Source organism: Crotalus tigris, unplaced genomic scaffold (assembly GCF_016545835.1).
Source record: "Crotalus tigris isolate CLP2741 ecotype Arizona unplaced genomic scaffold, ASM1654583v1 scf7180000018884.865410, whole genome shotgun sequence".
Taxonomy (NCBI): Eukaryota; Metazoa; Chordata; class Lepidosauria; order Squamata; family Viperidae; genus Crotalus; species Crotalus tigris.
The window spans coordinates 249,548-275,000 of NW_024097256.1; the positions used below are offsets into that span (position 1 = coordinate 249,548).

A 25,453-nucleotide genomic window follows, 5' to 3' on the forward strand; every position below is an offset into this window, starting at 1 on the left:
TAGAGATGACTCCCAGCACCTTTGTTTGCATTCCCAGGAGATTAGCAGCCTATTTTCCCCATTTCAAAGGCCTCCACTCTTCCCCCCACAAAAGGCCACCAAAAGCCACATCCAATGTCTGTCCACCAAACAAAAAAATTTTTTCCTATCCCTGCTCAGCCTTGCTCCAAGCACGGCTTGCTCACTCACCCTCAGTCCGAAAACACACGGTTTGTTCCGTCTCTCCTCACTGCTTTGCTAAGCCTCTTCTCTTCTCGCTCTCCTGCCAAAAACTGTCCCCTTTTATACCTTCTCTTCTCTCCGCCCTCTTCCTCCTTTTTTTCTTCCGGGTGCATTGGAAACTCCAATTACCATGTCGCCACGTGCGCCGATCCTGGGGCTTCTGCCAAGCTCTGCAGCTCCAGCTGATCTCCTGCAGGTCTGTGTTCCCTCCCCTGCTACACCTGGCTAGGGGTCGCGTACCACCTGCCAGATACTAAATACCATCGGTGGTACGCGTACCACCGGTTGAAAAGCCCTGCACTAGGATGGGTCTCCAACCTTGACAACCTTACGACTTGTGGACTTGAACTCCCAGAATTCCTCAGCCAGCATGGCTGGCTGAGGAATTCTGGGAGTTGAAGTCCACAAGTCGTAAAGTTGCCAATTTTGGAGACCCCTGCACTAGGACATTTAGATTTCTCTCATAGTTGCACACCATTGAGCCAGGAACCGCCCATTGCCCATTGTGCCTTTGCGTTTCATTGAACAGCATTTCCCAAACTATCACCCTTGTCCTTTCCTTGCATTGAAAGTGCAGGTAGTCCTTGACTTAACAACCATTCATTTATTGACCATTTGAAGTTAACAACTGCACTGGAAAAAAAGTGACTTGTGATCATTTCTCACGCTTAAGGACCAATTGCAGCATTCCCAAAATCATGTGATCAAAATTTGGACGCACCGTAATTTGGCTGGGGAATTCTGGGAGTGGCATGGTTCGTTAAGGAGGAATTTCCACCCTGCATTAGTCAGATACTGAAGAAAAAGTCAGTGTGAGGACACCATGATTTCAGCCTGTTCAGATCGTTATCATCTTCCCCAAAGACATCCTGTTTTATTGTTGCAAAAAAAAAAAAAAAAAACACCTCTCCTAAGAAGCAGGGAAATAGCAAGCAACTTGAACATACGTCCTTTGTCTGATTTTGCCACCTGCAATTCTAGCTAATGACCAGGACGAGCCATTATAGATTAGGCCCCACAGATTTTGAATCAATGCTCCCCATCTGTATCAAAATACCGAAGCCGACATTTCTGTCTGAAAAGAGACGGCCCTCAGAAGGCAATCAAGAAAGAGTTGTTTTCTGCAAAACTTTATTGATACTGGTAAAACCCAATAAAGACTGGAACATTCCGGAACAACTGGAAGATTCCTCTGGCACCACCCTGGCTGCCAGCGAGAGTTTCCACTTTTCAGTATCCAGAGTTCAAAGGGCATCAATGCAGTGAACCCAAGCCAAAATCCAGCCATAGCACCAACGGCCTGGAGTAAGCAGTGAGTCCAGCATGGCTGGGGTCTTCTTCTCCACGCGCCTTCCCAGAGAGCGGCAGTGGGCTTCTCTCCTGACCTAGTCCCTCTCCAGTTGCCGGTACTTTTTCCGTAGCACAGATACCTGATCCTTGAACAGCACTGGGTCCAAGCGGAACTGAGAATGCACCAGAGGCATGTAGCCAAACCAGGCGGCAAAGTGATTGATGCACTCCTGCCGTTGTGCAAAATGTAGGCTGCTGTTGGAGGCGGGTGCACTTTTCAGGAGCTTCAGGAACCGAGGGAAGACGAGGGAAGAGACCAAGCATCATCATTAGACTAGATTTTTATCCCACCTTTTATTACTTTATACAATGTATCATTCTACATCATACCCCTGCTTCTTCCCTCTTTCCACACAACCCGGTGAGGTGGGTTGGGCTGAGAGAGGGTGCCTAAGGCAGGACTAGAACTCATGGTCTCCTGGAGATTGGCCCAAAGCCAATGACTTGTGGACTTCAACTCCCAGAATTCCTCAGCCAGCCTGCCTGGCTGAGGAATTCTGGGAGTTGAAGTCCACAAGTCATAAAAGGGCCAGGTTTGAAGACCCCTGGCCCAAAGTCACCCAACTGGCTTTCATGCCTAATGCTGGACTAGAACTCACGATCTCCTGTTTTTTAGCTAGCACCTTTACCATTACACAAAATGGCTTTCATTTCAATTTCAGGCACGTTGTTAGTGAAATTCTGAACTGGTACTGAATACAATTGCCCTCTTTCGCTTTCCAGAGTGAATGTTTCCTTGTACCAAACCTGATACAACTTTTTTTAATTCAAATTCTGCATGAGGATGACAAAGATAACAGCTGCCTTCTTCTGTTGCTCCTCAACAACTGGAATTGAGAAGTGAACTCCCTCTAAATATGGAGCTTTTCACCTTTCTGTGTATCAGCCAGATACCCTAAGAGCTTCAGGCATATACCCCTATCAAAAAAGTGCTCACGGTTCACACGTTCCGCCCACTGAAAAACTAACTCAGGTTCAAAAGAGCCACGTGGACCTCTCTGCTAAGTATGGATTCCAAAGAGTAGCACAAATGTGCTTTCTCCTTAAATCGGTGTGTCAATTCCCACCGTCAGTAGCCAATGCTGCCATTATGGGAGTGAAATCCTCACTTATCCGAAGGGCACCAAGTAATACTTAAAGGGCATCAAGAAGTGCTGGAAATAAAATATTCAAGACAGGAATAATTCCTTTTCTCCTCTGCCCCCCCCCCCCCATTTGTTCCCATCCATGCCTACCTACCTGCTGAGGTGGGCTCTCCCTGAGATGCTTCTTCTGGGTCACTTTGATGGAGGGCAATTTGGTTACAGCAGAAACCAGAAAGTTCATCAATATGTCCTCACAGTTGGCAATCTGATCAACAAAACTCCTTAGTTTGGCAGGCAAATAGTTGCTGAAGAGGCTGTGATAGAACCTGTGGAAGGAAAACACAGGGGTGGGCAGAAAGAAGATCCCTGCAGAAACGTATAAGGCTCCCATCCTCAACCTGCTCCCTCCAATCTGTTTTTTAAAATCATCTTGGAATACATAATTTAGAATGTTCTGGTTGAATATTAGATAAGAGCCATTAAATAGTAGAGTTCAGGTGGTTGAATTCAGTAGCTCCTTCCACTCTAGGATAGTATACATTACCTACAAATAAAGATGGGATAACAACAACAGGATTGCTTGCCACTGAGGCTCAAGTAGGGCCCTGAGAACAGAGCCTAAAAACCCAACATTTCTGAAGAGTAGTTGCTGGAACAATGTTTTTCCAACTGTTTTCTGACCATGTTCTAATTATCATATTATATGCTTCTTTGCTGGACTGGAGAATTTAGTTGAACCATATTTCTTAGTACATAAATAGACTAATCTTGTGGTGGCATCTTCTTCCTGACCCACTCCAGTGTCCTTCAAAAAAACAGATGCCTAATTGTGTCAAGACTGCAACTCCCAGAATTCCCATCAAATATTAATAAAATGGCTGGTTAGAAAAGACAGATCTAGAAGTCATCAGTAAACAACAGCCTAATCAAGGAAACACCAGGAACACCCCCATCAACATTCACAGGCAAGTTATTCTTATATAAAAATATAGCAAACTCTTCTAGCACTGTTTTTCCCACCTGTTTCTACAAACTAAGGTGCCACCACATCCCTTTATTTCTCCACCTAGCCCCTGCAGAAAGAGCTAAATTGCAGATTTAATTTATACAACTTTTGCTAAAAATATTTACACACATGCTTGTAATCTACAAAGAGCTCAGTTTTAAAAATACCAATGCTTATGTAGTCATAACCCAAAGGGAATATTCACCAATATGTTGCGAGGAAGGAGGAAAGTGGGGACGAATCAGGTGAAAAGACTACTTCAAGAGTAGTATATTTAAAGATAACTGAAGAGTGTAAGAACAGGTTAGAACTATATCGTCATAGAGAAAATCTATGTGATTGCTAGGAATCAAAAATGAATTGATGCCATATAATCGAAGGATATTCATTTTTAGATCAGCGGTTCTCAACCTGTGGGTCATGACCATTTCACAGGGGTCGCCAAACAACGCAGTCCACCATTTTTTTCCTCAGCTGGCGCAGGGGGCGGCGCATGGGGCTGCCGCCGCGCATGCGCGGCGCGCTTGGGCAGCGCATGGGGCCGCCGCCACGCATGCATGCCGCGCAGGGGGCACCGCCGCACACACGTGCTGCGCAGGGGGCGCCGCCGCGCATGCGTGCCGTGCAGGGGGCGCCACCGCGCAGGTGCGCCGCCTCCTTATGACCGGGGTCGCCGGTATAAAAAGATTGAGAACCACTGTTTTAGATGAAGGTTAAGGTGTATGTGAGAAAGAGACCCATAGTTTCAAGACCAATCCACACAGAATCTATTCAATGATCCAAGGTTACAGTTACCACTGGATTAATTCTAAAGATATCAACCTCCCTGTTTATTCTTCAAACATTATCTGAAAGATGCTTGACGTTCACCCAGAGGTGTTCAGAACGCAACTGATGGAAGAACAGGCTTAAAAAGTATGAAAGCAGGTTCCAGTGGAAGGTTAGGGAGAGCTTCTCACAAACAACAACAATGTAAACCAGGGGTAGTCAACCTTGGCTTTTTTATGACTCGTGGACTTCAACTCCCAGAATTCCTGAGCCAGCACAGCTGGCTCAGGAATTCTGGGAGTTGAAGTCCACGAGTCATAAAAGAGCCAAGGTTGCCTACCCCTGATGTAAACAAATGGCTAAGGGGACAGCTTCCCTTCCTAGGAAGAGTTCAAGCAGAAGCTGACAGTCATATCAGTTGAGATTCCAGCATTGAGTAGGACCTGAATTTGATCTCCTCAATGGGTTTTTTTCCAACTCAAGGGTACTCTTCAGTCAGGTTACCTGTGATAGAATGCTGCTGCAGTGAGAACCATAGAGAACTCATTGGTCCATTTTGAAGTGTAGCTCCACTGGGTCTTGCTGGCATCCCAAAAATGGCTGCGCATTGGGAAGCCTACAATCTGGTTGGGGAAATTTCTCCATACGACAAAGGCAAAGTCAACCTAAAAGATAAGGAAGAGAGCAGGAAAACAATTTGAGAAAAAAGAATCTTTCATCAGAAGTCTTCAGGTTGTCTAGGGCAGTGTTGGTGAACCTATGGCACGGGTGCCAGAGGTGGCACTCAGAGCCCTCTCTGTGGGCACGTGTGCCATTGCCCCAGTCCTAGGCCTTCAGCTGGGTTTTATAAAACCTTTTCACTTTAGTCCTCCACCGCCATGTGCAAAAAAAAAAGGTTTAATCAGTTAATTTCAACTTCTCGCGGGAAAAAAAAATTCTTGCAAAGTTGGAATTGATTGATTGAACTTTTTAATCCCACCCAGTCTGCCATTACCACTGCAGCCATGCCCACCCAATGGGCCACACCCAGCCAATGGGCCACACCCACCCGGCACTCGACGATGCATAAGTGGGTTGCAGTTTGGGCACTCAGTCTCTAAAAGGTTCGCCATCACCGGTCTAGGGGAAGTCGCGTCTTCTACTTTCAAATTATATTCTTTCTTTTTTCCAAGTGGCATAATCTCTAGAGCAGGGGTGTCCAACCTTGGCAACTTTAAGACCGGTGGACTTCAACTCCCAGAGTTCCTCAACCAGCATGGCTTGGTGGAGAATTCTGGGAGTTGAAGTCCACAGGTTCGTAAAGTTGCCAAGACTGGACACCCCTGCTTTACCTGTTAGCGTGTGGCATCCATAGTAGGCATAATGTGTATCCACTTAAACATCTTCTAGAAATTCCTAGAATTCCCACCTCTTGCCATGCTGATGGGTCATTCCAAAAGTAGTAATGAAAGGCATCAGGTTGGCAAAGACTGGCCTACTCTAACCAGCTGCAATTCTCCAGGATCAGCCACACTCTCTATTAACCAATTCTGGAGATGTCCCAAATTAAAGCTAGAACTTTTTGTAAGCAGGCCATGCAAAGATTACTTATCTTTCCCTTTCCACATCTAAGCAAGCATTTTACAATGGGGAATCCGAGTCGGATAACTCATTAGACAAGACAATTCCATATTTTAGTGTATATACGTATTTCCTTTCCCCCCATTTTTCTAAGTCAAACAATTTAAATTTCAATCATTTGATTGTAAAACATTGCATATACATATAGGTTTGCTTTGTCCAATAGGTAAGATATATACAATTTGGGGGACATCCCTAGCCCCCTCTTGGCCAAGATAGCTGCAGTGGATGGACTACCTCTCTGATCTTGGTTATTTTCTTGCAGACGCTTTATTACCCAAACTAGTTATAAATACTAGCATTGATGATGTTACCTAATTTGGGTAATGAAACATCTGCAAGAAAATAACCAAGATCAGAGAGTACCAAGGACCCCTCATTTCAACCTTGAGCTACAAATATTCTCCTTTATAGGGACTACTCAACTGTCCCAGGTTCTAGGCCTATGTTTAAGTAGTCATTTGTCCCTTATGCAAGCTCCATAGCTACAGCATGAGTAGAAAGATAATAATAATGATAATAATGATAATGATGATGATGATAATAATAATTAAAAAAAACAAATTCGCTATTAGTCAATTGCAAAAGTTGGCCTTACTAGGAACTGCTTCCATCCTGCAACGATATCTGTAATACCATCAAACATCCACATCTGCCTATCCCAGGTCCTGGGTAAGGACTCGATAGGTAGACAAAATGCCAAATCCAGTCTGAACATCTGGCTGACTGTGAGATGATCAACAATAATAATAATGTTGGAAGGGATCTTGGAGATCATCTAGTCCTCAGGCAGAAAACCCTATACCAGTGATGGCGAACCTTTTAGAGACTGAGTGCCCAAACTGCAAACCAAAACCCACTTATGCATCGTCAAGTGCCAGGTGGGTGTGGCCCATTGGGTGGGTGTGGCCCATTGGGTGGGCGTGGCTGCGGTGGTAACGGCAGACTGGGTGGGACTAAAAAGTTCAATCAATCAATTCCAACTTTGCAAGATCTTTTTTTTCCCGCAAGAAGTTGAAATTGATTGATTGAACCTTTTTTTTTTTTGCACACAGCGGCGGAGGCCTAAAGTGAAAATGTTTTATAAAACCCAGCTGAAGGCCTAGGACTGGGGCAACGGTGCGCGTGCCCACAGAGAGGGCTCTGAGTGCCGCCTCTGGCACCCAAGCCATAGGTTCGCCACCACTGCCCTATACCATTTCAGACAAATGGCTGTCCAGTCTCTTCTTAAAAACTTCTAGTGTTGGAAGTTCACCACTTCTGGAGGCAGGTTGTTCCACTGGTTAATTGTTCTAACTGTCAGGATGTTTCTCTTTAGTTCTAGGTTGCTTCTCTCCTTGATGAGTTTCCATCCATTGCTTCCTCTCCTGCCTTCACGTGCTTTGGAGAAGAGCTTGACTGCCTCTTCTTTGGGGCAGCCCCTGAGATATTGGAACACTGCTATCCTGTCTGCCCTCGTCCTTCTCTTCGTTAAACTAGACATACTAGATTCTGGAAACTTTCTTACCTCACTGGTTGAAAGACTGGTATATTCATCAAGGCTCAACACAGCATCCGTTCCGATGGCAGAATAAGGCAAAAACCGTTCGCTGACCTGCAGGAGAAGAGAGAAGAAACAGAAAAGCATCTTCTGTCACCCCTTCAAGGAAGAACCAGACAGGAAATCAAAGTCATGTAGATCAACGCTACGTTTATTGTAAAGATATGGGAGAGCCAGTTTGGTCTAGTGGTTAAGGCACCAGGCCAGGAACCAAGAGGCTGTGGGTTCTAGTCCCACCTTATCTATGAAAGCTGATTGGTTGACTTTGGATCAATGGTTCTCAGCCCAACCCACCTCACAGGTTGGCTGTTGTGGGGAAAATAGGGAGGAGGAAGGTGTGCTCAATATGTTCACCACCTTGAATTATTTGTAAAACTATTAGAAGTGGGAGACAGATAGATAGATAGATAGAGAGAGAGAGAGAGAGAGAGAGAGGGAGAGATAATGTTCAGATAAATCTGAATGCACTTTCTCCCTCTCTCCACCTTATCTTCATGAGAACTGGGGTGGACTTATCTGAGATGTTACTCAGGTTACTTTTCTGTTTTGTTTCTGCTGTTGGTAACTATTTCCTCTTGAATACTTGCCCACCAGGACATTTCTTTTGAAAATCGGAGAGTAAGAAAGATCAAGTGGAATATTTACTCTTGCCCATACATTGGTCTTTGCTTGAATGCTTGGAAAATGCACATTGAAGGATAAGGAGAACTGGCTTTAAATGATAGGTGAACCGGGGTGTTTAGAAAGCAGGATGCCTGCTGGAGTGTGGGCCTCAGCAGATTTTGCCCAGGTCTCCCCTTGCTAAAATATGACAACCACAACCACAATCTGGAGAGCTTCTTACCTTGTTGCTGCTTAAAATGACGGTCAAGGGAACTGTGGTCGGCGGCCACTTCTGTGGAGATGGCTTCTCACAGCTCCATAAGACTAAAATCTGTACAAGAGACAGAAATGCCTGGTTAGCTAGCTGAAATGTGCAACAGAACAATCTTTTTTTTTTTCATTTTGTGGCCCGTGCTGTACTTGTTTGTTTGTTTGTTCCTTCTGCAACTTTATTTGGCCGCCCAATTTAATCAATTAACTCTTGGCAACCAACAAGGCTTACAAACAAAAACATACATATTTAAAAGAATTAAAAGATTAAAAGATGCTAGATAAAAAATAACCAATTGCTCAATTCATTGCAGAACACAGCATACTATAAACAAATCAAGTCTTGCTAACATCCTGGCTCTAAATTCAGAAGGGAAAGCCAGGTTTTTAAGGTGTTCCAAAAGGCCTGAAGTGGGTTTAGTTGGAGGGGTGAAGAGATATTTCAATTTCTCCAGAAATGTTATTCTTCCCAAACCCCTGATTCCCCTAAAAATCAGACTGGGGCTTCAGGAGTGATATGAGGGCCTTAAGACATCCATCTTAAGATCCATCTTAAGACATCCATCTTAAGACACCCACTGCTATAACCCACCAACAAAACTCCAGAAAACAAGCAAAACCACTGAATGTTTTCCATGACATCTCTGCTCGCTCCATAATGCCAACAAAATTCCAACACAGGCTGGGGAAATAAAACAGTCAACCTAGGCCAGGGGTAGGTAACCTTGGCTCTTTTATGACTTGTGGACTTCAACTCCCAGAATTCCTGAGCCAGCCTGGCTCAGCTTGGAAACCTCTCCCTTTCCCCTCAGCATGGCTGGCTCAGGAATTCTGGGAGTTGAAGTCCATGAGTCATAAAGCGGCCTAGGTCTAGGCCAGGGATAGGCAACCTTGGCTCTTCTGTGACTCGTGAAACTTCAATTCCCAGAATTCCTGAGCCAGCATGGCTCAGCTTGGAAACCTCTCCCTTTCCCCTCAGCATGGCTGGCTCAGGAATTCTGGGAGTTGAAGTCCACCAGTCATAAAAGAGCCAAGGTTGCCTATCCCTGGGCTAGGCTTTATAATCACCCTCTCTCATCAGGATTGCAAGACCCACTCTTCTTAGCCAAACCCGGCCAATTGCCAGCCTGCTTGGGGATTGTGGAAGCTGAAATCCATCTCTGGGGATCATCTCTGGGGTTGGAGAGGGACTAAGTAAAGAGTTAGGCAGAAGACAGTTTCACAAGGCTATCTTAGGAACATACCGTATTTTGGTTTCTGATGCAAACACCTACAATGGCATGTCTCCTCCCATGAATGGGAAGGAACAAAACCTACTGGCACAGAACCTCATTGAAATGGGCAGCAGCTCTGTCAAAGCCCAAAAGCTCTGCTTATTTCTATGAGTCTTATATAAGAAAACACGCCGCAGACTCTTGTTGTGCTAAATCTACCTTGTTTGTATTGCGCTGCAGTACAAACAGTACCTCCTGCACTGATGTCTCAAAGCCACCCTCTTTGGGGTGGTCCTCTGGCTTTGTCTCATCACCAGACTGCCTCAGGAATTTCAGCTTGTACAATTTCCCTTACCCTGCTTGGCCAGCTGCCCGAATCCCTGCTTTCAAACAGCAACTGGGGTTTGGAAGCAAGTATTCCACTGTGCAAACGCCGCCACGTTTTGGCTCCAGAAGTCTAGTCTCAAGCCAGCATTTTAGGTTCATAGGAACGGTTGACCCCAAAATGTTAATGGTTTCCTGCAGCAAATCTAAATTATACAACGAAGGAGCAGCTAAAAAGTTGCTCTAGTAAAAGCATTTCAGTTGCTCGTTATAAGGAAAGCGGCAGAAACGTTGATCTTTCTTAATGAAATTTTCCCACTTGATATATTTGAGATCTTTCTCGGAAATTGTTTTTCTAGGTGTGAGGTGAAAGGAAAGTCCTTTTAGCAGCAGCACTGTGAACATGGAATGCCCAACTATGAAGCTCGATGGGCTGTGTTGTCCCATTTTTGTCCCCATAAAACCAGGCCGTGCAACTGACAGACAAAAGCCATTCATACTGGTGCTGCACTAAAATGGGACTTGCAATTTCTCTGTTGCTTTCTTTCATTGGAAAGAGGTTTCTGCTTTTCTGCCTTATTCTCAGTTGCTTGAGAATACCCTTCCAAGTTTTTCTTTTGGCGCCGTGGTGGAATGTTGAAAGATAAAAATAGTTGGCTTAGGATGGCAACTGGGATCGGAATTTCTGCTGCTAAGTGATGCGGTTGTAAAGCACAATGTCACATGACGGTGCCATTGAGCAATGACAGGTCTGGCAATTCCAGTTGTCATTTGTTTAAGCAAGGATCTTGCGTAACAGTGACTTCCAACTTTCGACTTCCTGCCGTCTTCCCCATGACTTTGCTTATGGGAAGCTAGTAGGGATTGTCCCAAATTGCAATTGTGGGACTGTGGGGATGCTGCAATGGCTGGAACTCCAAGGATTGGTCATAAATCCCCTTAATTTAGTACCATCGTAACCTTTTTAATAAAGTGGCATGGTTCATTAAGAAGGCTTTTCCTCGCTGCGTTAGTCAGATATTAAAGAAAAAGTCAGCGTGAGGACACCATGATTTCAGCGTGTTCAGATCATTAACATAACCCAAGGACTACCTGTACCCTTTTTGCTGTGTGCTTTTCCATTAGGCATTTTTCTATCATTCCGAAGCCTCCCTGCCCGTTTGCAATTCCCAACCTCCCAACGCCTTAGAATAAGAGTCACTCCCAAACTGTCCTGCTGGGATTCAATGACACCATGAGAAACCAGGAAGCAGATAACTTTTGGAGACATGACTCTACTAGGAAAGGCAGGACATTCACATGTTCCCCTTGAGTGCCTCAGATCTAAACAAATGCAAGACCATCACACTCTACCCAAGAGAATTTTGCAGACACGATCCCGAGTTCCTCCAATTGAGTGAGAATTGGTTTTAAAAATGCAGGATTTGGCAGTAATTTGTATTGTGGGGCAGGACCAAACAATTGCCACTCAATCTCTCCAAAAGGAAAACAAAGCTTTTATTGTTGGTTTTTCTTTTCTTTTTTTCCCCCTTTCTTTCTTCTGCCTCTGAATTACTTTGGACTCCTAGTAAGTAGGTGGACTCTGCAGTTTTCTGGGCAACATTTTTAGAAACAGATTGCTACTGCCTTCTTCTCAAGGTTGAGAGAGATTGGCCTCAGTACTAGTAGTTATGGTCTTCTAGCTTCTATCCAGCACCTTTAACCACTAGACCCAATGGGTTCCTCTATAATATACTAGATTACACACCAATGCATGTTTGCTTAGTATTTTTACTGAAGTTGACTGAATCTTTCCTTCTAAAGCAGACAAGCTACAAGAACAGTGTGCTCAGACTCCAGAGTTCACATACTTAGAAGGCTATATTTACTGCCATACATTTTGAAATGCTCAGGATGGGCGCGGCCTGGTTAGCTGAGCTCATCTGCAGTAGAGACGTGGCTGTTGACAGGACTTGCCCTGTAGTTAGAGGGGAAGGTGAGACTTGCTGACAGCAATAAAGGTTACTAGCCCACCCAGGTGTATCCTAAAGCTGCCACACCTACCACAACCCTTTGCCATACAAGGGAATGGAAAAGGCACCAGAGCTTGGCGCGATTTTGTACAGCGCAACTCTGGAAGATCACACCTTCTAGCCATCTTCATAACAAGAGGTGGGAATGACAACATGGAGCCTCAGAAATCTGGATCAAGAGGCTAGCAAGGAGATGAGAGCTGCTATTAAACAGGAGAGTGGTGGGAAGCAGGCAATAGAAATTCGAGGCACAGGTAGTCCTTGATTTACAACAGTTCATTTAGTGACCATTCAAAGTTACAGCAGCACTGAAAAAAGTGACTTATGACTGTTTTCCACACTTAACGACCGTTGCAGCATGCCCAGGGTCACGTGATCAAAATTCAGGTGCTTGGCAAATGGTTCATAGTTATGACCGTCATGTCGTTTACCTTTTGCAGCCTTCTGACAAGCAAAGTCAATGTTAAGATTCACTTAACAACCGGGTTACTAGCTTACCAATTGCAGTGCTTCTCTTAACAACGGTGGCAAGAAAGGTCGTAATAAAGGGCAAAACTCACTTAACAAATACCTCACTTAGCAACAGAAATTTTGGACTCAATTCTGGTCGTAAGTCGAGGACTACCTGGACTGGACTAGATTGCAGGGCTGCACATCTTAGATGGAGACAGATCATTTTTCATGTTCCTCAACATAAAACTAGTATGTTCGTATATAGGTAGTCCTTGACTTACAACCACAACTGGGATGGGAACTTCCATCACTATGCAAGGCAGTTGTTAAGTAAGTTCTGTCCAATTTTACATCCTTTCCTGCAATGGTTGTTAAGCACGTCACAGCACTCGTTAAGGGAATCATGCACTCATTAAGCAAACTTGACTTCCTCTGTTTGTAGCTGTTTGGTGACAATGCTCATGGTGACAATGCTCATGATGCACTGTTGAGACTCCCAGCCATGACCCCCAGCCTGATAAAAGAGAGAATTGGGGATCCCTGGCAGAAATGGATGCAGAACAGCATTTCATTCCATCTTCTCTACTAGACCAGGGCTTTTCAACCAGTGGTACGGGCACCACCTGTGGTACATTGGCACCTGGCAGGTGGTACGTGACCATTCTAGAAAAGTGGTAGTGGGGGAGGGGAATGAGCTGAACTTGTGGCAGCACCACACAAGCCTGAGCAAGAGATGGCTGGAGCTGCAGGGCTGTCGGGGCTCAGTGGAAGCGCCAGGATCAGTGCCGCTTTCCAGCTGATTGGCGTTTCTTCGGGGCTGTCAGGGCTCAGTGGAAGCGCCAGGATCAGCACCAGGCTCCATCTGGCCTAGGTTGACTGTTTTTTTTTCCCCAGCCTGTGCTGGAATTTTGTTGGCATTATAGAGCGAGCAGAGATGTCATGGAAAACATTCAGTGGTTTTGCTTCCTCAGAAGCCAACCGGGAAACTTGCAAATGGGGATCATGTGATCCCAGGACACTGCAATCATTGTGAATACATGCCCGTTGCAAAGCATCCACATTTTGATCATGTGATTGGGGGGACACTGCAATCACTATCACCACAATAATGGCAAGAAACCCCTTTACCTTGGCACAGTATTGGGATCTGGAGACAGCTTGGATGAGTTTGAGGATGGGCTGGGAAAGGGAAACAATAGGTGAGACGGCCCGGATTAATGCTGTAAACTTCTCGGAGGGGCTGGATCCTGTTAAGGGAGAGAACCGGTGAGTCTGGGATGCTTCAAACGCTCCTCCAAACCTGTTTTGGCTTACCTGCTGAAATTTAATCCCCGTCTAACCAATTATCATTAGTGCTTTATTTAGTGCTACCAGTGTACATGACATTTCAGAAGATAAAAGAAGAAGAGAGACGTCTCCACCCATAGGAAACTTGCAATTTCAGATTTCATTGCCAGTGAAAACAGCAGAAGAAAGCAGGAGGAATTAATGAAACAGAGATAACATCAGTGACAATTTCAGCTATGCCCGTTTACAGCAGGAGTCTGCGAGGTGGCTCCATGGATACCAATTGCCAGGTCCCCTGCCCCATTCCCCAGCTCCTCTAGCACAGAGGTCTCCAAACTGGGCAACCTTAAGACCTGTGGACTTCATTTTTTTGGTATTCCTCAGCCAGCTATGCTGGCTGGGGAATTCTGGGAGTTGAAGTCCACAAGTCTTAAAGCGGCCAAGTTTGGAGACCCCTGCTCTAGCAGTACACGGCAGCCTAACACAAGGATCTCCCTTCACTTTAACCCAGTGGTTCTCAACCTTTCTAATGCCGCGACCCCATAATACAGTTCCCCATGTTGTGGTGACCCCCAGCCACTTATACATCACCAGGTGCCAGGGGCGTGGCCAAAGAAAAGGGGAAAAAATGGCGGACAGCCTTGTTTGGCGACCCCCATGAAATGGTCGTTCGACCCCAAATGGGGTCCCGACCCACAGGTTGAGAACCACTGCTTTAACCCCAAACAGTTGTTGAAGATAGACTGAGCTAAAAAATAAAAGTGGCAGGCTGAAGATCTCCCCACCAATGGCTGAGATGGCAGCTGAACTCAGTTCTAATCCAAGAGCTTGACCATTATAAAGCAAGCCCCCTCTAATTTAATCATGCATTATCTTTCCTTCCTAAAACATCAGGTTCATCACTGTCATCCTTCAGTCTCAAGAGACTATGGTATCGTGCTCTGGAAAGAGGTCCTAAGGCAGCATCTGGTGTGGTTAAAAAGGCCCTTTTGAGAATGGCAGTCCCTTCCACACTGAGGGCAGATACAATCTGTCCCCTGTCCAGCCCCCAGATTTTGCTGGTTCCAGGACTGCCTCTTTGCCTCAGCCTGCCACACAAGTGTCTCTTCGAATTGGAGAAGGCCATGCTGCGTCTTTAGCCTCCAGGCTGAATGATCAGAGGTCAAGGATTCCCAGCTATCAATGTCCATTCCCAAGGCCTTTAGGTCCCTCTTGCAGATATCCTTATATCGCAGCTCAGGTCTCCCTCTGGGGGGGCTTTCCCTGCACTAGTTCTCCATACAGGAGATCTTTCGGAATCCGACCATCAGCCATTCTCATAACATGCCCAAGCCAGCGTAGACGTCACTGTTTCAATAGTGTATACATCAGGGATGTCAAACTCAATTTCATTGAAGACCGCATCAGCATTGCGGTTGCCCTGGGGGGGGGGGTATGGCTAGGGTGGGTGCGGCCTACTGGGTGGGCATGGATGGAGTAGGTGTGGCCTACTGGGTGGGCATGGCCAGCTCTACATCGTTCACATCAAGGGTGCCTGTGGGGGCCTGGGCAGGAGTGGGGCAGATCTGAGGGTCTCTGGCAGGAGGGGGTGGGACCGGGGCAAGCGCCAAGGCATGGTGCATTTCTTCATTCCTCACAAAGGGTGACCCCTTCCCAGCATGCACCCAGAGGGCGGGGCTGACGTGGCAGGGGCTGGTTCCTCGCTGTTTCTAGACAGCCTTGTGGAGCTAAGACTGAATGCCTTTCAGCATAGATGGCCACCACAAAATTGTACATTGGCTCCCGGCCAGCCTGGGCCAGGGCCAAGGCAGCGGAGGGCGTTCCCTCACTGTTTCCAGGATGGCTTCAATGGCCACATGAAACCACTTCACGGGCCGCATCCGGCCCCCGGGCCTTGTGTTTGACATGTCTGGTATACATGCTAGAGATTCCAGCACATTCCAGGACTGCGCTATTTGGGACTTTGTCATGCCACAATCTCAGAGGCTTTTTTGTAAATAAAAAGAGCGTATGGGTCTTGCTCAGCATTTTGTCTGGGCAGCTCCTCACCTGCCTTGATAAAAAAGACCATTAAACTGAAGCATTTGAACCTGGAAGAAGCAGAGGTACCAATTTTACCAGCTTGCTTTTGGGGGAATAGATGGCTTATGACTGCCACAGGACAGGTATCTTTGCCTTAGGACCACCACTGAGCCCAAAATTTCTGTTGCTAAGCGAGACAGTTGCCTCATCTTATGACCTTTCTTGCCAAAGTTAAGTGAATCACAGCAGTTCTTAAGGTAGTAACACAGTTGCTTAATGAATCTGGCTTCCCCATTGGCTTGACTTGTCAGAGGATCACAAAAGGGGACCACATGATCCCAGAACACTGGAACCGTCATAAATATGAACCAGTTGCCAAGCGTCCATATTTTGACCACATAACTGTGGGGACGCTGCAACGATCATAAGTGTGAAAAACAGTCGTGTCACTTTTTTCCAGTGATGTTGTTAACTTTGGACGGTCACTGAATGAACGGTTGTAAATCGAGGACTATCTGTTTGTAGCTGTTTGGTGACAATGTTCATGATGCACTGTTGAGACTCCCAGCCATGACCCCCAGCCTGATAAAAGAGAGAATTGGGGATCCCTGGCAGAAATGAATGCAGAACAGCATTTCATTCCATCCTCTCTACTAGACCAGGGCTTTTCAACCAGTGGTACGGGTACCACCTGTGGTACATTGGTACCTGCCAGGTGGTACGCGACCATCCTAGAAAAGTGGTAGTGGGGGAGGGGAATGAGCTGAACTGGTGGCAGCACCACACAAGCCTGAGCAAGAGACAGCTGGAGCTGCAGGGCTGTCGGGGCTCAGCGGAAGCGCCAGGATCAGTGCCACTTTCCAGCTGATTGGTGCTTCTTCGGGGCTGTCAGGGCTCAGTGCAAGCGCCAGGATCAGCGCCAGGCTCCATCTGGAGCTTGACACTGATCCTGGTGCTTCTGCTGAGCCCTGAAGAAGCACCAATCACCTGGAAAGCGGCACTGATCCTGGTGCTTCTGCTGAGCCCAGAAGAAGCACCGATCAGCTGGAATGTTGCAGCATCTCCAGGGTCTTGTGATTTATATTCAGATGCTTGGCAACTGATTCATATTTATGACAGTCACAGTGTCCCAGGGTCATGTGAAGTGACCAAAACCTGCTGCAACCACCCAGCAGATAGGGGGAATAAAAACCAAACACCCCACCCCACCCCATCCCCGCTGCCAATCATCAACAGAAATGTTCACAACAATGAAAACCTCAGACAGGAGGAAGAGCGCGGCCGGGCGGGCAGGCAGGTGTTTTGCTCAGCTGTGGTTTGGGCGGGGCACTTTTTTCAGTGCCATTGTAACTTCTAAGAGTCACTAAGTGAACTGTAGGACTACCTGCACTTTATTACTTTTTTCATTTGGGGGGGGGGTCATCAAGTTTTTGACATCTTGCTAGGTGACTGGTGGTACTCAGATGTTGCCATATCCTAAAAGTGGTACAATGGGTGAAAAGGTTGAAAAGCTCTGTATTAGACAGTCACTAGTCTACTCGAGAAGGGGGCTGGACTAGAAGACCTCCAAGGTCCCTTCCAGTTCTGCTCTGCTCTGCTCTGCTTCTACTCTACCTGTACCTGTACCTGTACCTGTACCTCTACTCTACTCTACTCTACTCTACTCCATTCCATTCCATTCTATTCTATTCTGTGGATTTCTCCCTTTTGATTTTTCTCCCAGAGGCCTGATTGTTAAGCTTCTTGGGAACAGAGCTGCTCTGCGTTACGTTACTTACGCAGCTCTCTGTCAGCCCTTCAAAGGAGATCAGGTCAAGAAACAGGCACAGCAGGGACTCCAGGAATGTTGTTTATTTTAATTTTTGAAAGCCAAGTTTCTCTTTGTCCCATCTTAAAGTAAACAAAATCACAGCAGAGCTGTTTCTTTCTCATGCTTCCTGCAACCTCTGGACTATGTAATCTCTTCTCTTAAGTCTCTGCTCAATGGCTGGTTTCTTCCGCTTTCTCAGACCTTTCCTAAAGTCATCTCTATGATTCTTTACATTGTGTAAGGTTAAACCCTTACAGGGTGAATAAATGCTTTTTTTTAAAAAAAAAAAAAAGGAAAAAAACAGAAGATAGGCATCAGCTTACTTGGGAATCCTTAAAATTTGCAGAAGTACAAAAATACTTTTAGTGGGGAAAAATCTAAGACGCAGCTCCTCCTAAGGTAGACCAACCTGCAAGGAAATAAACATTCACACTAATGATAATATTGAGCCTCTGTAAAAGATGAAACTGGAAAATAGGTGGTGGACATCAGGGTGCCGGATGGAGTATCCTGGAAGAGAGACTACAGGTAGTCCTCAACTTAAACCACTTGTTTAGTGACTGTTCAAAGTTACAACAGCATTGGAAAAAAACGACCTACGATTGGTCCTTGCACTTACGACTATCACAGCATCCTCAGAGTCACATGATCAAAATTCAGGTGCTTGGCAACCAGTTTGTATTTATGACCGTTGCAGCATCCCAGGGTCATCGCACCCCCCCCCCCTTTGTAACCTTCCCAGCCAGCTTCCAACAACCAAAGTCAATGTGGGAAGTTGGATTAATTTAATAACCACCTGATTCACTTTAACAACTGATTCAGTTAACAATCATGGCCCCCCCAAAAAAAGGTCATAAAATCTGGGGCAACGCCCTTCACAACTGCCTTGATTAACGATAGAAATTCTGGTCCCAACCGTGGTCGTAAATTGAGAACTGTCTGTAAATCCTTGAAGAGGAGCATTCCATGCCGCACCATTTAGGGGTAAATCCATCACCACCTCAACAACCCCAACCTCTTAAGAGAGAAGGAGTAGGGATTAAAAAATGAAGTTAGAAACAGTGCAGGGGTATCTCCCATACCTTGCTGCAGATAATAGAAAGGGAAGTCGTTGAGATGAGTGGAGTATTCTGGCAAGGCCACCAAGCCTCCAGGAAGTGTGTTCCAGAAGAACTTTGGGCGTGATTCCTGATGAAATATCCGATCTTTTATTATCTAGCAAAGAGAAAGATAGTTGTCATTACACCCCGGAGCTATCTGCACCTGCTAGAAAAGAAGGCATCTCTTGGATGTGAGATCAAGCTCAACCGTTCTTCTTGGCCCCAAGTAGAAAAAGCTACACTAATCAGGAAGTCCAGATTCAATTTGGCATGCCATTATTGTCTTTTTGATGCCTCCTCTGTAATTCCACTGGTTAGCTACCAGCAGGCATATCGTGTGCCTGAATAGGAAACTATAAGTGAGGCAGTCAGAAACAGAACTGAAAATGTTACATAAATGTTAACTATTACTATAAAATTAAGCAAAGCATGCTAGACTGAAATATACCTTGTACCAACTCTGTGCAGGACTTAAGAGTTGCCTTCAAAATAAAAGCAAAGCAGTTATATTGCAGGCGTGGGGTACAATTATTTATATTTGATTTCTAATTTACGAATGACTTCACATGAGCCGGACAGGGAGAGCCAAAGAGGCCATAAAATGCCCAGATCTGCTATAGACATTCGTCCTGGCTAAAAACAATTTGGTCAAGAGGAAAAAGAGTTCTTGATCACTTATATTTATAATCTATATAGCTAGACGTATTTTTAAGCATGATATGATATTGCTAGGACACTTCGTGGGGAAGGTGAAACTTAAACTCTTTGATTTCCCTTCCCCATTTCTTCAAACTTTTGACCAGAAGGAAAAAAGAAATGATGTTTTCCAAGGTAAGAGAGATGGTGGGAAGGTTGAAGAAGAAAGGAAAGAAAATGCAGGCATAAAACCTTAAGAGACAGAAGGCAACTGTTTGGCAGCTTATCTCATAAACGGCAACTCAGCCCAGGTGGTGAGAAAGCCCGGAAGCAAATGTTTCAAACCATTCAAAGATGCCATTTTATTGGCATCTATGAATTTCTTCTAGTTCTGGGTCCAAGGAAGGCAAGTTGAAGTCCCTTTGCACTCATAGATCTGAAAAACTTCACCACTAACTGGTGTATCAAGCAACAGATAGGAAGGGTAGTGAGCAGCAGGGAGATTGGTCCAATAATAGCCATCTCCATGTGGTTTAGACCAGCTGTGTGGAGCGTGACTTAAGGATCAGTGAAGCCATGAAGGGAATTACATGAAGTTTAACCACACCTTCCCCCATCCTCCTCTCTCCTCCAACTGCTCAGCCCTGACCTAGAACAAAGAACTACTGGAAGGAGGTTGATGGGTCACGGGGACACACCTTGAGGCTTGTCACACCTTGACACACCTAGACCAACTTGAAAGCTAAAGGTTCCCACCTCCTGTGGCTTCCTTTGGCCATCATGCCAAGCCATTATGTGCTGAATATGTTGCATGAAGCTAGCCAATTTGTTTCAGAGTTGACCGTGTTGTGTGAACCTATTCACTGCACTGTACAAGCCATGTTTTATGGCTTGTTACATGAATCCATGTAATTTATTTAGCAATCCACAATTCACCATGACATGTGACCCCCAATCATTGAAACAGAAATAATTACAGATGAATTATTTGGGCAAATGATGGGCATACTTCTGCAGCTTACCTCAAGAGTGGTTTGCACAATCTTCTCCACAGAAGAAAAATATGTTTCCCACAAAAACTGAGTTTGCTGTTGGAAGGCCAGGATTTTGTCATTGTTCAGACATCGGACTGTAGATGGAATCTGTGAGGAAGCAGCAAGAACAGAAGACATGAAGGGGAGAATGCAGGGTAGTTTATGATAGAGGGAAGAACCGCAATCATTTTTACAGAGATACTTCAGCCTTTTAATTTTACAGTATTGTGTCAGTTATCCAAGCTTCTAGAGATCTTATACTGCTGATAAGTTTCAGTGAAATTGCTAAAATGGATGTAATTTTCCTTGTTTGTATTTTATGCGACTATATTTATTTTATGCGACTATCTTGTTGTTTTGATGGAGGAAAACATCAAAAAATCTTCCGTCAACAACAAAAAGCACCAAAAAAAAAGAGGATGACTATGAGTTCTAGTCCCACCTTAGGCATGAAGCCAACTGGGTGACTTGGGGCCAATCACAAGGAGGCTGTAAGTTCTAGTCCCACCTTAGACACGAAACCACTTGGGTGACTTGGAGCCAATCACAAGGAGACTGTAAGTTCTAGTCCCACCTTAGACACGAAACCAATTGGGTGACTTGGAGCCAATCACAAGGAGACTGTAAGTTCTAGTCCCACCTTAGACACGAAACCAATTGGGTGACTTGGAGCCAATCACAAGGAGACTGTAAGTTCTAGTCCCACCTTAGACACGAAACCAATTGGGTGACTTGGAGCCAATCACAAGGAGACTGTAAGTTCTAGTCCCACCTTAGACACGAAACCAATTGGGTGACTTGGAGCCAATCACAAGGAGACTGTAAGTTCTAGTCCCACCTTAGACATGAAAGCTGGCTGGGTAATATTGGGCCAGTAATTCTCTCTCAGCCCAACCCATCTCACTAGAGTTGTTATTGTGCGGAAAAACAGGAGGAGGAAGGAGTATTAAGAAGGTACACTGCCTTTCGTTATTGAAAAAATAATAAAAGGTGGGATGTAAATAAACAAACAGACTGCAGAATGGACATTGACTAAGCTATGTATGCATATTAGAGCTATTTATCCGCAGAATTGATATTTCTCTGACCGACAAGGTCCGTGCCTGCTACAAATGCAATCTATCCAGGACGCTCAAGGCAATGTCATAATAAAGGTTACAGTAATTCGGCTACCAGAATCCCACCCATTACTAGATCAGTTTCTCTATTTAAATCAGTGCTTAAGTTACCCACAGCAAGAACAAGAAATAAGTGAGACGTGATCAATGGAAGGCCATATAAAAATACTCCAAAGAGCTAAATAAATGAATACCTCCAGATTCCAAATAATTGCTGTACTTTACACAGGAAAATGAAAGCCTTTCATACAAAGGACAATGTTCTTTTCAGGTGGTTTTTAAAAATTAAATAATAATGAACAAGGGCTCCAAAATCCATCCATTAGAGCAGTGATTCCCAACTCTGATGACTTTAAGAAGTAGGGACTTCATCTCCCAGAGTTCCCTAGCCAGCTGCTTCTGTTACCTGCAGAAGAAGCCGCTCATCCCCAACTCTGGACGATTTACTCCAATCAATCACCTCCGAAAATGGCAGCTCCCACCCATTGCTGAGCAGGACCGGGATGCAAGCAGCCTGGATCAACGAGAGAAGAGAGCAAGGATCACAAGGAGGCAGGAGCGGAGAGAGAAAGTGACCTGGGAGCACAAAGCTCGAAGGATTTTCAGGAGAGTTTATAGAAAGTTTTCGACTTATAACCCATCATGGTCGCTAAGTCATGATGATCGTAAAAGGATCAGTAACTTGACCCACCTGATTTTATGACCTTTTTTAACGGGGGTCTTTAAGCAAACACTGTGGTCATTAAGCAAACCAGTGGTTCACTATGGGCATGGTTTTGCCAAAAAACTGAAGTAAATACAGGGTTGTTGTTATGGGGAAAATAGGAAAGCCTGTTGGATATGTTTGCCGCCTTGAGTTATTTGTAAAATAATTAAAGACGGGATACAAATGAATAAATAAATAAATAAAAGTTTTGATAACAAAATGTTTGCAAGCAAACCACCAAGCTCAGAGAAAAAGGACCTCATTCTCACATTCCCAACCGTGGAACCAACACACCCGTGTCATTTTTTTAAAGCCACGTCCTAAGGAGGCTGCCTTTATCTCATATCCAGCCCATATCCAGCTGAAGCAGTATAAAGTCATCTTTAGCAGTTCTCCCAAAGACGAACTGGATGACTGAGAATCTCCATAGACCAGGGGTCTTCAAACTTGGCCCTTTTATGACTTGTGGACTTCAACTTCCAGAATTCCTCAGCCAGGCCTGGCTGAGGAATTCTGGAAGTTGAAGTCCACAAGTCATAAAAGGGCCAAGTTTGAAGACCCCTGCCATAGACATTGAGCAGTTAAAGTGGTGTTTTCCTGACACCATTTTTAGCTCTGGGAATGATCCAGTAAGCTCCACCGAGAACATGGTGGATGATACGGTTAGGATTGGGATCGGCCCAACTTTGATTAGTTGCCTTCTGCAACCATCTCAGTTGGATGGCTGGAAAGATTGGATTTCTGCAAAGGCAGCTGCCCTAAAGGGACTGGCTGGCCCTGTCAGCTCTTCATGCTTTTATATACAGTTTAGTGCTCTTTTGAAAAACTGCTGGATCTGGGTTTCAGACCGCTCTAAGAATGCACAGTAAATCTAAAGCAGAAAAGGAATGATGGGTTCTATCGCTTGAGTGGTGTTGGCTCCATCGCTAATGAGTGCACAACAGATTTTTTTTTCTTTTTTGCTATTTCTGCCAACAAAAAGGGCCGTGCTGTTTTTATTATGGGCAGTGGAGAGCCAGTTTGATATACAGGTAGTCCTTGACTTACAACACTTCATTGACTGACCGTTCAAAATTACAACGGCACAGAAAAAAAAGTGACTTATGACCGTTTTTTACACTAACAACCGTTGCAGCAGCCCGCTGGTCACGTGATCAGAATTCGGATGCTTGGCAAGTGGCTCATATTTATGACGGTGGCAGTGTCCCGAAGTCATGTGATCTCCTTTTGTGACCTTCTGACCAGCAAAGTCAACGGGGAATCCAGATTCACTTAACAACCACGTTACTAACTTAACAAATGCAATGATTCACTTAACAACTAAATGGGGCAAATTCACTTAACAAAATGTTTCACTTAGCAACATAAATGCTGGGCTCAATTGTGGTCGTAATTCGTGGACTACCTATAGTAGTTAAGGCACCGGGGTAGGAACTAGGAGACCATGAGTTCTAGACTTGCCTTAGGCAAGAAGCCGGCTGGGTGGCCCTGGGCCAGTCCCTTCCTCTCAGCCCTAGTAAGGAGGAAATGGCAAGCCACTCCTGAAGATCTTGCCAAAAAAGCTGCAGGGCCTTGACCAAGCAGTTGCCAGGAGTCAAAACTGATCTACACAAACATACATACACACTCACACATAATAATAAATAGCAGCAGGCACTCTTTTCTCTATTTCTATGCTGTCTTGCTCATTCTGAAGGCTACTGCAGATTTAGTCCAGCTCCAGCAGTGACACTTCACTTATTTAACAGTGTTTCTGAACCTTAACCATTTTAAGGCATGTGGACTTCAACTCCCAGAATTCCACAGCCAGCAATGCTGGCTGTGGAATTCTGGGAGTTGAAGTCCACATGCCTTAAAATGGTCAAGGTTGAGAAACACTGAATCAGTTACACTTTCCTAGTTTCTTCTGCTCCCTTGCAACCTGCCCCTCTTATCTGTTAGCTGGGCTATTTCTGAAACAGGTCTGGCACCCTTTGCAAAGTGAGTGGGGGGGAGGGAGGCGTGAATGGGAGGTTTTGCTCAATGCAACTGCTCCTTTGGGTCTGTGACCTATCAGCTGGGCTATTTCTGAAGATCAGTCTAGCACCCTTGCAACACTAGGAAATTCACTTAAAACAATGATTTCATCTGGTTGTTTCAGCTCGTACAGAAATGGGAGGGAGCCTCTGAGAAACTGAGACAAGTTTGGAACGGCAGTTCTCAAGAAGTAGAAATACCTTTATTAGAGCGGGTCGCACAGTCTGCCAGAGGTTTAGACTGGATGTGACATTTTTATCCACCTATGGCCGTGGTGGCAAACCTATGACACGTGTTCCACAGGTGGCACGCAGAGCCCTCTCTGTGGGCACGCGAGCCATCGCCCCAGTCCTAGGCCTTCAGTTGGGTTTTATAAAACCTTTTCACTTTAGGCCTCCACCGCCGTGTGCAAAAAAAAAAAAAAAAACGTCCAATCAATCAATCAATCAATTTCAACTTCTCGCGGGGGAAAAAAAGATCTCGCAAAGTTGGAATTGATTGACTGAACTTTTTAGTCCACTCAGTGTGCCGTTACCACCCTCAATGGGCCACACTCATCCAATGGGCCACGTGCACCCGGCACCCGACAATACATAAGTGGGTTTTGGGTTGTAGTTTGGGCACTCGGTGTCTAAAAGGTTCGCCATCAGTGGCCTATGGAGTCTATCTCCAGGACCTGAGATAGGTAGATGTTGTTTGATGGTGTTAAAGGTATTATTGCAAGATTGTTGTTAACCTTTTTATTATGCTGTTATAAATCTTGATACACTGCATTATTATTCCAACACAGGAATGTTTCTATAATACAATTAGAGATGATTAACATTCTATTGTTCAGATACCTTAAAGTACTGGGAAGAGAGAAGGGAAAGAAAAATATTCTTTTTCAGGTTAATTTGGGATGTCAACATTACAAGCATAAAATGATCTGTCTTTTTTATTCCCAAGTTGAGGATAACATTGAAAAAAGAACCACTTCAATTCACATCAAAGCATTTGTTGTACTGGTAGCCCTTGACTTACAACCACAACTGAGCCCAAAATCTCTATTGCTAAGCAAGACAATTGTTAAGTGAGTTTTGCTCCAATTTATGACTTTTCTTTTCATAGCTTTTAAGTAAATCACTGCAGTCCTTAAGTTAGTAACTCAGTTGTTAAGTGAATCTGGATTCCCCATTGACTTTGCTGGTCAAAAGGTCACAAAAGGTGATCACATGACCCCGGGACATTGCAACCGTCATAAATATGAGGCAGTTG

General features: G+C 45.0%; 1 protein-coding gene across 1 annotated transcript in view; it reads right to left on the reverse strand.

The window, feature by feature from the left end:
- Nucleotides 1–1,336: 1,336 nt before the first annotated feature.
- Nucleotides 1,337–25,453, reverse strand: part of EXTL1 (exostosin like glycosyltransferase 1) — a 59,085-nt gene continuing 34,968 nt past the window's right edge. The window contains exons 3-11 of the mRNA XM_039357267.1: nt 21,881–21,988; nt 20,345–20,464; nt 18,669–18,801; nt 13,596–13,714; nt 8,436–8,525; nt 7,559–7,645; nt 4,936–5,096; nt 2,812–2,983; nt 1,337–1,796 (exon numbers count right to left, since the gene is read on the reverse strand). Of these exons, the coding sequence (XP_039213201.1) occupies nt 1,608–1,796; nt 2,812–2,983; nt 4,936–5,096; nt 7,559–7,645; nt 8,436–8,525; nt 13,596–13,714; nt 18,669–18,801; nt 20,345–20,464; nt 21,881–21,988 (1,179 nt within the window). The 3' untranslated portion in view covers nt 1,337–1,607. The remainder of the gene's footprint in view (nt 1,797–2,811; nt 2,984–4,935; nt 5,097–7,558; nt 7,646–8,435; nt 8,526–13,595; nt 13,715–18,668; nt 18,802–20,344; nt 20,465–21,880; nt 21,989–25,453) is intronic.